General features: G+C 55.6%; 1 protein-coding gene across 2 annotated transcripts in view; it reads right to left on the bottom strand.

Moving 5' to 3' along the window:
• Positions 1-30: 30 nt before the first annotated feature.
• The window catches only part of PPP2R2D (protein phosphatase 2 regulatory subunit Bdelta), a 50667-nt gene continuing 37652 nt past the window's right edge, over positions 31-13045 (bottom strand). For both annotated transcript variants that reach the window (XM_027063420.2, XM_053207569.1), the window contains exons 6-10: positions 11292-11469; positions 8252-8416; positions 6165-6334; positions 6001-6092; positions 31-532 (exon numbers count right to left, since the gene is read on the bottom strand). In XM_027063420.2, the coding sequence (XP_026919221.1) occupies positions 253-532; positions 6001-6092; positions 6165-6334; positions 8252-8416; positions 11292-11469 (885 nt within the window). In that variant the 3' untranslated portion in view covers positions 31-252. The remainder of the gene's footprint in view (positions 533-6000; positions 6093-6164; positions 6335-8251; positions 8417-11291; positions 11470-13045) is intronic.

Here is a 13045-nt window from a genome sequence, read left to right as displayed (position 1 = left end):
GGTCTATAAACTGGAAAGGAAGGCTCAGACTTAAATAAATACATTTATTGTGAGTAATGGCCTTTATCGAGCACGGCCCGCCGATGCGGTGCCGGGCAGGTTTCGGGCGTGAGCGGCGCCCACGGCTTGCCCCGCAGGCGGGCAGCCCCTCCAGCCCGCGAGGGGAGCAGGGCCCACACTGCTCCTCGCGGAGAGGACGACAGCGTCCCTCCTCTGGGGCAATGGCCGGGCTCAGTCCCCGCGCCGGCCTCCCTAGTTGACCTTGTCCTGGAAGATGTACAGGTTGTTGGTAGCGGCCACGGCGATGATGTTCTCCGCTGGGTGCCAGGCCGTGTGCAGAATCTTCTTGTTGAAGTCCAGACTGTCCACACTGATCTCGTCCTTCTTTCTCTTCCCGCCTGTACACACTTTCCGAGGCTTTAAGCTGGCTCGGGGCTTGCTGTTCTCCCTGGAAGCTTCCAGCGTGACATCCCTCCGTGTATTTCGATCAAACATTCGGAAGAAGTTGTTGTAGGAACCGGTCATGATGGCGCTGTGCACAACGAGAGAGAGCAGTGCTGGTCAGGCACGAGGCACGGATACCTTACCACACGTGGGGGCCCAGCGCCCTGGACGCCCGGCGAGGGTCACCTGCCCTCACCCCTCCCCTACCTGACAAGATCATTTCAGAAGCAAGACGTGAAAATAACGGTTGGCAGAGAAAAACAGTGAAAATCGCCTACTGAACTTCACGTACGTAATCATGTCCGCGAAAAGAAACATTACAGAATAGAAAAGGAACAGCCACACTTGATTACATTGATGTGTTCTGTTTGAAGTGAGCTCCTCACCCGGAGTGGGGTTTGAATTCACGACTCTCAGATCAAGAGTCTCACGCTCCTCCGACCGAGCCAGCCAACACCCCACGTTACTGCGTTTTTAAGAGAAAAAGAAAGAAAAAAAACCCGACACGGCCACCTGTCCCAGCCACGGACAACGGGGTATTTTCAAGTCTCAAACATTTGCACTTTGTCAGTGATACAAAACTGACTTGTGTTCAGTAGACACTAGACCTGTCCGTGTCCCTGCACACACACCTCATCAAAGAATACTTTTTAATTCATTTAATGCCAAGAAGCTCGTTCACGCGAAGCGACAGGCGTACAAAGGGGAAGCCCTCGGGGTGAATCTCAGATGCTGCGGCTCTGCCCAATTCTTCTCTCTCCAGGATTAATACCTAAGGCCTCCATGGTCTCTGAAGTGAAAAAATGTTCCTGCTATACTGCTAGAAACTGCTGGTCTGTTTTTTAACAAAACTGAGAAAAATGGCTGACAAGCGTTGCCAGGATTTCGCCCGTGGCTTTAGAACGAGCCCTGCTCCAGATGAGGAGGGTGTTCAGACCTCGCCCTGTGGATCCCGCAGACCCGGCCCGGTCCCCGTGGCTCCCCAGTCTCTTCCGACGACCCCACGGTCTCCCGGCTCGGGCACGGCTAGCGGCTGACCCCGACACAGGCAAATCCCTCAGTGCCTGCCTCACCTCATCTAAAACCGCACCCGGAAAGCGGGACGGCCAGAGAAGGACTCCTTCCACTACCCGTACTCAGCCTGTGCGGTCTAAGCCCAGGAGCACGCGGCGCTCGGGAGAGGCCCAGCGCCGCTCAGACCAAGGCGCTCCCCAGGTCAGCCTCGTGTACAAGACCACGTCCAAGGAAGGCTGGGCAGGAAGTGTGCCGACGCGGCCCTTCCGTCCACGCTGCTCGAAGTCAAGCGTGTCTGCCACGATTCCTTGGAACAGAGACGGGGAAGAGCTCTTCAGGAGGATGCGGTTTTGTGCTCGACACTGGTGAGAACTGGCGTGCGGCGGAAATGAAAGCAGGCCCACTCTGATAGGTTCGGTATTTCTTTAAAATGTCTGACCCACAAGCCTGCAGGGGAGGCGGCTGTGCCCACTACCCAGACCACGTGAGTGACAACCCTCCTGGGCACCTGGACAGATGTCCTCCTGTTCCCTAGGTGGCCGGGTGGACTCAGGGGTAAGTGGCTATGTCCATTGTTGCCAGACAACCTGAGCACGGCCAAGAGGTGTCGCGGGACAGCATGGTCTCAGGCAGGGTGCGGGTGCCCCCCCAGCGTCACGCCATCCCACGGGGGACGCTTCCTGCAAGGCGGGGGAGCGCTGCAAGGGCGGGAGAACAGGTAACCCTAGCTGGGAAGCCTCTGAGTATTCCTGGGAACCGGCCATCTGAAGGCCGCTGTCAGCATTCCCGACATACCAAAAGGCATAAAGAAAAACACGACTGTCCTTCTACCCATAAGCCACTGCTAACATGGTCAAATCCCACTGTGTACCTCTCTAGACAGACAGATCCCCCCCCCCGGAACCCCTGCTGGGAACCGTTACAGAAGAGGAGTAGCATTCCTGTACGTGTTTCCGTTTGGAGTAGTTATGTATTCTTTTTTTTTTTTTTTTTTTTTAATTTTTTTTTTCAACGTTTATTTATTTTTGGAACAGAGAGAGACAGAGCATGAACGGGGGGGGGGGGGGGGGCAGAGAGAGAGGGAGACACAGAATCGGAAACAGGCTCCAGGCTCTGAGCCATCAGCCCAGAGCCTGATGCGGGGCTCGAACTCCCAGACCGCGAGATCGTGACCTGGCTGAAGTCGGACGCTTAACCGACGGCGCCACCCAGGCGCCCCAGTTATGTATTCTTAAAATCAATACCTTCTTGTGTGTTCTAGAGAACACGGAAATCATCAAATCATACGTATTCTTCCACAGTATGCTTTCTTTGCTTACTATCCTTGTGAGATCCACCCATGTGATATGTGTAGTTTTAATTCATCGGTTTTCACTCGTTTTTAGCGGCAAACGTTACGGACAAACAACAGTGTTCCTGTCCGCTCACCTGATGGCGAACACGGGGGCCCCTCAGGGGTTTGCTAGCTCCGGTTTCTGAGCACGTTTCTTGCCTGCACACGCACCAGGTGCCTGACCCATGTGGGCCGCTGCCAGTCTCAAAAGGAGGGCCACGGTCAAGGCCGTCGGGCTCCGCCCTCAGCCCACCGTTGTAAAGGCTGTGAGAAGGTGTCCTTGTCCCTTTAACGTGCCGACTACTGAGACCCAGCGCTCTCGTCTTCTTTCCGTTTCTGTTAGTTCCCGCTTGTGAGCTGTCACTCTCCAATTCTTTCACTGATTCTGGACACTCCGCTCTTGGCTGGTCGTATCTGCTTTCGTGGGTCTTCACTGTCGCGTTTTGATATAAAACAAGTTTACAACGTTAAAGTGGGTGAAGTTCCCTAAGTTTTTCTTCACTGTCTGGGGCTGGGGCTTGTACAAGAAGTCCTTCGGTCTCTTCCATGTGGGTGCTGCTCCTTCACGGCTCTGGCCCCGTCTCTCAGTCACTCCCAGCTCGTGTACTAGATGGCTGAGGGACAGCTGTAACCTGTCCCCACAGGCAACCAGCTTACATCAGCAGAGCTCAGAGTCAATATTCCTCAGCTTTGCTCACAGGGCCAGGGCTGGTGGTGGCCGTGCGCCTGCCTGAGCTCTCAGAGCCGCCTTCTGGGGTCACGTCCTTTCCTGGAAGTACACCCCTGAGATCTATCCTGTAAGCTTCTGGTCAGGGTGAACCGTCCCCCATCTGAACGCGCTTTACTGCACACTGTTCTGAGCGACCGATCATTTATCTCGGCGGGCAGTGACAGCGGTCACAAGGAAGGACAACACGCTGCGTCACAGCATCCCGTGTACCTGCTGTGCTGAGAAGGCCGCTCCCCGCCTGACTGTCCCTTCTCCAGGTAGCGCGTCTTTTTTCCCCATGGCTGCTTTTAACCTCTCTCTGCCTGCGGTGCCCTGGGATTTCATAGGACACAGACATGGAATTCTGTGCTTCCCGAACCTGTTCCTCAAGTCTTCGTCTGTTACAGGAAGTTCCTGGCCATCATCTCATCGGACATCACTTCTCCATGGGGACTCCTGGGGACGCCTCTAACACGTGTTTCACTGGGTGCCCCGCCCCCAGCCTCCATGCTCGTGCCCTTCTGCAGATCCGACCCCTGGAGCTCCGCGCTGGGCCCCAGACAACGGCTTCTCCTGTTCTCTAACTCCTACTGAACCCGGGATCTCCTACTGAACCCATGGTCATTTTCAACCGCTGAGTAGTTCCTTTCCAGAAGTTCTGTTTGCTCCGTTTATAAATCTCTCGGGTCATTTCTAGTGGTTTTGCTCATGGTTCCCTGCTCAGGTTTTGGTTCCTTCCTTCAGTCGGGAAACATTTTCAGCCCTCTTACCTTATACTCTGCAGCTTACAGTTCCAGTATCTGAATCCGCAGAGGTTCAGTTTTGCTGCTGTTTCGGACTTGTTCACAGTAGCTTTCCTTCACGTACTTGGTAGTTTTTACCTATACATCTGGGGAAATCTCGAGCCCTGGGTGTACCGGGAGAGGCGATCCGCCATGGGTGCGGGGTGCCCCTCCGCGTCTTCGTGGCTGTGCCAAGAATGTGATTCTCGAGTGCTCTCTCCCTGGGCCCCGAGTCTGGGCTCCGCAGCGTCCACGGGCAGGTGGGCTCACCATTTTCTGAGAAGCCCAGTCACGCTGGATGTGACACCAACCCCGCTGCTTGTGTGGCCCGGCCTGGGCCCCTTGTGTCACTCCTGTGCGGCGCGGGAGCCTTGGAAAACCGGTGCCCGCACGGAGCTCACGCTACCCTGCAAGGCCAGGGGTCTGGAGCCCGGAGTCTGCCCTGGGGGACTCGTGTCTCCAGCAGCATCCACAAAACACCAAGAGGTGGAGGGTCGGCACGTAAATCAGGTAAAAGCCTAGGCCCGAAAAGGTCTGTTCCTCCTGATGCCCAGAGCCCGGCCTGCTACGTAGCACCCAGGCCCGCAGTAGCTTTTCCAGATCAGGCCGCCAGTACACATACTCCACATCCTGTGAGGGGGGACAGGCTGATGGTTACAAATCTCAGGGGACTTTTATGCTCAAAGTCTCAGACAGATGTCCCTTGGGACTCTGAATGTAGATGGATGATGCCTCTTCCAGAACCCTCGAGGGTCTCCCCATCACTGTGCACTGTGCGTGGGCCCCAGGCTGTAACTGCACCAGGCCTCAGCTGTGAAGACCTGGGTCCTGGGACCGGATGCCCGCGGGCCAGCCCGGCACCCAGGGTTCCCTTGACCTTCTACTTCCAACCCCGCTTCATCCTGGCTGCTGTGCAGTCTCCTTCGGGCACGTGGGACCGCCCCTTCCCAGCACCACAAACGCAACGCGTCGTTTGACAGCAATGACACGATCCTCGGCACTAAGGGCGTCGTCCTCTCTGACGAACGGGCACAAGACACATTCCCGAGGCACCAGAACTACCACACTGCGGAGGCCACCAGGCCCTGCCGCCGGAGCACCACCAGCAGTGAGCCGGGAGGGCGCTCCCCGCTCCTCTCCCGCAGGAAAGGCCACTGGAATGAGGCCGGTCACATGCTGAGGGGGAAACCACCGCCCCAGTCCCTTCTGTCACAGTCCTCTCGGCAGCAGGACAGGACACGTTACTTTAAAAGCATTTAAAAAACAGCCCAAAAGAACCTTAGTAGCACAGGTACTGTAAGCACCACAAGCATGGGGAGAACTTGCTCCTGAGCACCTTCTCTCCACGGAAACCGTCTGGTGGGGGCAGCGGGCTGGGGTTGGAGGGGGGAGGCACCTGGGTGGCTCGGTCCATTAAGCATCCGACTCCGGCTTTCGGTTCAGATCATGATCTCAGGGTTTGTGGGATCGAGCCCCACGTCGGGCGCTGTGCTGACAGTGCGGAGGCTGCCTGGGACTCTCTCTCTCTGCCCCTCCCCCGTGTGTGCGCATGCTCGCGCTCGCTCGCTCTCAAAACAAAACGTTAAATAAATAAAAACAAACTGTCGAGAGCCTGAAAACCAGCCTTCAAAGCACGGCTCGGCACAACCGGCGCCCCCACCCCCGGCTCCCCACCCTGAAGCCCCCTGCCTCCCGTGCGGGCCTGCCCGCGGCCTCACCTGTCTGAGCCGCCCCAGCAGCACTCGAACTTGTCGAAGATGCAGTCGTTCTCGTACAGAGAGCACAGCTTGCTGCGCAGGTACTCGTGCACCTTAACGAAACCACAGGAAGGTTAGACGGCGCCGCGGGGAGACGTGGCGCCGTCCCGGTGCGGCGGTCTCACCTGGTGGGTCTCGACGGGCCGGCTCTCCATGTTGAGGTCCCACACCTTCACCGACAGGTAGTCTCGGGTCATCATGTACCGGCCGCTGTGACTGAACCTCACGTCGGAGATGGAGGAGATGATTTCGGAGAAGAAGGACCTGCTGCTGGGATCTTCGGGTTCTTCAAAAACTGGAAAACACAACGTGTTCAGCTTCTGTTTAAAAGCCGGAGGACGAACCATGCTCCGGGCTCCAGGCCCTTCCCGGGGACCCCAGAGGGGGGCACAGCCCGCACGCCACTCAAGCTCCTGACCTTTCCAGTCTGTGAGTTTTCTGGCCTTCACCTTCTGTGCTTCAGAGACTTCGAGGAGGTGGCCCGGGGCCAGCATCAGAAACCCCCCGATCCCGCCCAGACCCGGGAGCAGCACGCCCACGGCTGAGGCCCAGGGCTGCGGCCTGGGGAATCTGCCCCCGACATGCCGGCGTGGACTGCGGTCAAGGACCGCCATGCTAACCACAGGTCGCGACCACAGACACCTGGGTGCCCAAGCAGCCCTGTCCCGTGTCACAGGAAGACAGAGGTGGCGCCGCCTGGGCACACTGGGTCCAGACTGTAACCTCCGGATGGTCCCACCCGCCAAAGCCCGTGTCGGTCTCTGCTGTCTGGGAGCCAAGTTCCATTCACAAGACCCAATTACTTTCAGAAAGATTCCAGATGCTTCCTCGGCAGACATTCCTTTCTCCTACAGGTTTTGCGGTTTCAGCAGAAACTCAACAGCCCCCTACCTGCGCGGCCACAGCGGCCCCAGAGGCTCCGTGAGCCCCCCAGTCCCCCAGAGTGCCATCACACCCTCGGCTCAGGAAGCTTCGAGTGAGGGTCTCTGCACTTCACTTTAAGCCGCTTTAGCCTTTTGTTTCTTTTTAAACATGGGAACCTGTATGTTTCTTGGCTCTGCACGTGGAATGAATTTTAAGCAAGCTAGCTACTGGCAATGCCGAGTGTTTCCTCAAAGAAACTGCCGACAAGAACTACTCCTGGGATCTTTGCAAAATGGTCTCTTCAAGAATATCATGGTGAGGGGCGCCTGGCTGGCTCAGTCGGTAACAGTGTGCGACTCTTGATCTTGGGGTTATGAGTTCAAGTCCCACGTTAGGTCTAGAGATCACTTAAATAAACTAAAAAAAGAAAAAAAGACCATTGATCTTGAGACACACAGGTCAACATCATACGAAGCTGACTCTTCACTGCAGGACTCCTATAAAGAGGACAGAATTCTTGAAAACACGCCTTAGCCTCAGAAAAACGAGAATAAGGCAAAAAGGTTCCCGTGAACCAGTCGGCAAGCACATCTGACGTGAGGCGCTGCTGTGTGGCCGTGCTCGGCAGGGGAGCCACCGCAAACAGAACGGTCAATGGACTGACTCCCCCGAAGGAGAGCGCGTCCCAGGACACGGGAATCGAGTCGCCCTCGCGGGCTCCGGGGACGCACCGGCAAAGCTTGCTGTGCAGTCCAGTCCCCACCATGGGACACAAGGGAGGACACATACACGCTTCTGCTTTTCTATAAAGCCGGGCCTACTCTTTATGGCTAAAACTGAAAACAAGATAAAACTCTCCTCACCTAGAAGAAACTTCAAGGCTCAGCGGATTAAAGTGCTAGAGCGTCACCTGAGGGAAGTGCCTTCCAGGGCAGCAAAGCTCACTTGTGAACAGAGCCCATCGCGACAGCCAAGAACGACCACGAGTGAAATGTGCTCTAGCCGCCGCACGAGGTCCTAGCGCACGGAGGTGGAGGCAACACACGGTTCTCGGCCGGCCCCGGCCCGGAAACCCTCAGACGCAGCCCTGAGACTGTGACGGGAGTTCCACTACGGGCCGCCCCTCTGAGGCACATCTAACGGAAAGTCTACGGGACCCTGCCCTCACCGTCCACGTGGTGCCAGCAACGGCCCACGCGAGAGCCCCCCGGGACTGGTGATCGACAGCAGGTCCTACGCCTGCGCGGGTGGGAGCGGAACGGAAGGAACCCTAAGTCTCTGGAGACGGTCTTGCGCCTGGAGAACAGGCGGATTTAAACGAGGCAAGCTGAGCCCTCCAGGCACTTACACTTGGAGTGTCTGTCGCACAGGGCTGAGGAGCGCATGTCGCACAGCCTGATGGTCCCTTTGCTGCTGCTGTAGACGAACACGTTGCACTGGTGCGGGTGGAACTCGGCCGCGGTGATCACCTCCGTCAGCTCCTCCATGTTTACGGGCTTGATGTCCACGATGTCTGCAGGCACACGGTTAAGGCAGGTGCTCGGCAGCTTCGACCACGTCCACGCGAACGGCAGGCGGGAAAAACCCACCGTGAGCGTTAAGAGTGGACACGTAAAGGAGGTGACCACACAGACGGCGTGCAGGGGAACACGCCGGGAAGAGGGCCTGTGTCACCTAAGCGCCGCTCAGACCACAGGGCCGCGGCTCAGCAGGCCCGGACCACTGCTGCCACTAACGTTCCACAAGACGTTCACGGCAAGATCATAGGTGCTTGATGGTGTGAGACCCGTGCGAAAATCCCATACTTCCATCCATACGTCACACACACACGAGACCTGCCAAATTCCAAGATTCTGCTTTTCTAGGAATCTTTTCATCTGCCATCAAGAGCTCGTTCTAAGTAGTTAGAACAGCATAGCTTGCCAAATACGGAAATCACTTAACTGAAAAACACAAGAGGAGAGTGGAATCTGGCTACGGGCCGGGATGGAACGACGGGGGCCAGATGAACCCTTCCACTGACAACTAGGTGACGCCACAGCGTGTCACTGGACAGCACCCAGTGTGGGCAGCGATCCTGGAGGGACTGCAGCCCTGCAGCCGACCTTGTGCACTGCTACGTAGGGTGGAGACCCGGGCCACGCCCAGGGGCTGCTGGGAGTCCAGGGAAGCTCACAGGGCACCCCGGCGCTGAGCGCCAGGGCAGAGTTCCCGGTAAGTTCAAGAACCGGAGTCCGTGCCAGCCCGCGAGGAAACCGCCCAGGCAGGTGGGGAGGCACCCGAACAGAGCGAGCCGCGCTCCCCTCACGCGCAGGGCGTGATCCACAACGTTGACCAGGGTGAGAGGAGGGCCGGCCGTCGGCGAGCGGAGGGGCGCAGAGGTCCAAGGGCACAGGGCGGGGGCTGAGTGTCCGGAAAGAGCACAATTCGCTGCCGGAGGTCTCGTGTGAATGGATCAAAGGTATTTTTAAAGTAATCGTGTTAGGAAAAATAAGATAGTGTTAACAGATGCAAAAAAGTATGTCAAAGCGTATGTGTCTCAAAATCCAGGTCACAAGGAAGGGCGTTCGGAACACGGTGGGGAGACAAAGTTTTATAAAGGCAACGAAAACTGTGAGTGCGTACACAAATCGTTTATGAATTGAGGGCGCTCGCCAATCCTAAGGAAAAACGGGAGCTTCTGACAGGAGGAAAATGACAAGGGACACCAAAGAAACTTCACGCGAACGGACGGTAAATCAACAGCAAATACTTTAACTCACCTATAATCGAGGAAATTAAAACCGGTCCGTTTGGTTTCACTAACGTGAAAAGTCATTTTTCAGAAGATCCGATGCTCTGCTGAAAACAAGCACGCCGAGGGGGCGGGGGCGCCCGTCCCAGAGCCCGCACGGAAGTGGTACCACACACGGCCTGCGCCCCAGCGCCAGTCCCCGGGCTCGAGGGGCGCCCGGAGCACGGCGCGGAGCCGCAAACCCTCAAGGGCTCCAAACCCTGCAGCTACACACCTGGCGTCTCACGGATACGAAAAAGGCGGTCAGAATGCGGTGGAAAAAACGAGGCTGACGGCAGAGGCTCACTGTTGTGCACCAGGCCCCATGCACGCGGCTCCGTGCCCACTGGCTTTGGGGTTTTACAAAGCCCCAGGCGGCCCCCCAGGAGTGCAGGTTTCCAGGGGAGGAGAAAGGCCTGGGCGGCCTGAGGGACTCGATGCTAGTTAAGGTCCCAGAGCTGAACTCAGCCGCTGACATTCCCGAGCGCTTGGAACGTCACGTCACTACCACCAAGCAGAGGGTGAGCCCAGCGCTTCCGCACACACGCGTCCGTGCGCTGCCGGGAAAAGGCTGCAGGCGTGCACACCGCCACCTACCACGGCTGTCTGGAACGGCGGAGGGGGAAGAACTTCTCCGCCTATTGGAAGTTTGCTCCAAACAGTCACGTACTAATGGGAGAAACACTGATTTAAAAGAGAACAATTTAGGGAGAATAAAGACAAGGCAGGGACCATGGGCATGAGCCTCCTAAGCTGGGACGTTTTGCAAGGTTGCAGAGGAAGAGACACAGAAAGTGCGGCGGCCACAGCGGCCCCCCGCTCGGGCCTCCTCCCCCGGCCAGGCCCGCACGCTCTTCGGGAAACGAGTTACCACGGTCAGGAAATAACCGAATCAAGTAAAAGGACAACAGATAATAAAAATCACGTGTGACATGCTTGAACCTGAAAGGTATATACGCTTGATTTCGCGGACTGTCCTGAGTGGAGGCGTCACACGCAGCCCAGGCGACCCTGCGGACGCCCGTCCCGCTCCGGCCAGCCCGACATCGCTCCAGAACATGGGAAATGCTGACCGAAGCCCCCTGACGTGCACATGTGACAGGACTCTCATTTCTGAAGAAACCAAGAACTTGCCTAACCAACAATTGGCAGACTTTCACCTTCGTAACAGGGCCACTGCACCACTCTTTTGAATACTCCTTAAACAAATCTTTTAAGACACAATTCTTACGTGTCACTTCTTGGGTTGGATGATTAAACATCACTCGAACCACAGCCAGCGTTTTCCAGTCTATTATCTACTAGCAGATTTGGGGGGCGGGGGGGCGGGCAGGCAACAACGGAGCCTCCAACAGATGCTATTTAAAACAGCCTCTCATTAACCCGGGGGCAACAGACTTGGTCATTCTCATTTCGTAGAGAACCCTCCCCAAAGGCAGAAAGTAGTTTCCATTTTTAGGGGTGCTCCAAATCCCGGGGAACCTCCACCATGGGCTACCGTGCAGCAAGCGTGTAGAAGAGGAGACTCAGACGCAGGAAGAGACGTGCACGGAGAACCACGTCTCTGAAGGACAAACGTGAAAAAATGCCGAGACCGCCATCTGATGAAGGATACTGAAGCTCCTATCTGTGATTTCTAAATGCCATAGATTAATTCTCAGGTCATCTGCAGAAAGATACGTTTCATGATCACTATTTACTGAAATGGAATTTATATGGTATGTATGAGCATTGGCAAAAATTCGTCGTGGACTTGCTTCTACCATAAGATCCATGGGCTTCAATATTGGAACCTAAAAACGGAAGGAGACAGGAATTCAAAACAAAGATCACTGCAGCATAAAATTACAACACTTCAAGACAGCAGAAAACAAAAAGGAACAAATCCGAGTTCACAGTGAGCTAACGGTTTCGTACAGACAATACCCCAAATAAGCAATTACCAGAGCTATGAAAACAGGCTACAAATGGGGTCCTGTCCCTCCCTGCGGCCACCGCCAGGGCCAGTTACGTTCGTCAAAGGGCACACTGAACTGGCACCTAACAAAGCGCTTCCAGCGCACCGATGCCTAATGCTTGGCTTCTCCTTCCCGTGTGTCCCCGCAGCCACAAGGACAGCAAAGTCTCCATGGGAGACTCCGTCAAGAACCCCCATCCCTTTCTCTCCCTTGCAGCCACTGCCTTTAAAAGGGACACTACACGGCTGGTCTGCTCGGTGCAAATGCCACGCACCTTGGAGGGGGTGCGGGGACAGGAGAGCGCACGGGGGCCCCCCAGGGAGCTGAGGTACCATGCCTGATCTGCTGCTGGCTCCGCGGGCAAGTCAGCCTGGAAATACCCACGGAGCCGTTCACTTATACGGCAGAGGCAGTTTTTGGTACACAGATTATGCTTCAACAAGAAACTTTTAAAAAGGGGGCACAAAAACCCCATCTCTGTGCTGTGCGCTGTGGTCAGGGGACAGGACACCTATGCCACCATGGAGACGTGGAGTCAGCCAGGCAAAGCGGGAGGGACGGGGCCGGCCCAAACACACACATGCCCACACGAGCGGCAGGGGCGCCATTGTGCGTCATCGTGTCCACGTGTGAGAAAAAGAAAAAAGTCCCAACATCACTGACATCCAATGGAAAAGAAGGCAGAAGCTTTAAAATCACAATAAAAAATGAACAGTAGTAACTCGTTATTTTTCTAATTAAAAGCCAGAGGGAGCACCTCTCGTTTCGTCTTCTCTGACCAAAAGTCTGCAAACTGCCTGGAGAAACATGCATCAACACTGCTTCCTGCACCTCAGGCAGACAGGTGCCGACCACACGCTGGCCTCTCTGCCCTGCGGGGCACAGGGAGGGTGGCTACAGCCCTCAACCAGTCTTTTAACTGATCAAGCCACGTGGCAACTTTAATGCCAGGCCTGAAAGCCTCTTCCTCCTAATTAAATTCCTTTTTTGGCGCTAAAATAATTTAAGAGGAAAACAAAATTTAAATAGAGCAGTATTTGGGGTGCCTGGGTGGCTCAGTCAGGTAAGCATCCAACTTCAGCTCAGGTCATGATCTCACAGCCCATGAGTTCGAGCCCCGCGTCGGGCTCTGTGATGACAGCTCAGAGCCTGGAGCCTGCTTTCAATTCTGTGTACCCCCCCTTCCCCCACTCATGCTCTATCAAAAATGAATAAACGTTAAAAAAAAAAAAAGCAGTATTTGACTCCCACTCAGCTAAGTTTAGACAAATACTCTATTTTTAGCTTTTAGAGAGGCAGTTAAGAAATCAAATATGGGCTTAAACTCACAAAGACCAGTCTATTTACAGCCTGTGATGTCTTAAACCCCACTGGGATTAACAAAAGCCATTTCTGAGGAAATCGCACTCTG

Source organism: Acinonyx jubatus, chromosome D2, assembly GCF_027475565.1.
Source record: "Acinonyx jubatus isolate Ajub_Pintada_27869175 chromosome D2, VMU_Ajub_asm_v1.0, whole genome shotgun sequence".
Taxonomy (NCBI): domain Eukaryota; kingdom Metazoa; phylum Chordata; class Mammalia; order Carnivora; family Felidae; genus Acinonyx; species Acinonyx jubatus.
Note: the sequence above shows the minus strand (reverse complement) of the source record. Positions and strands in the feature narration are given on the sequence as shown.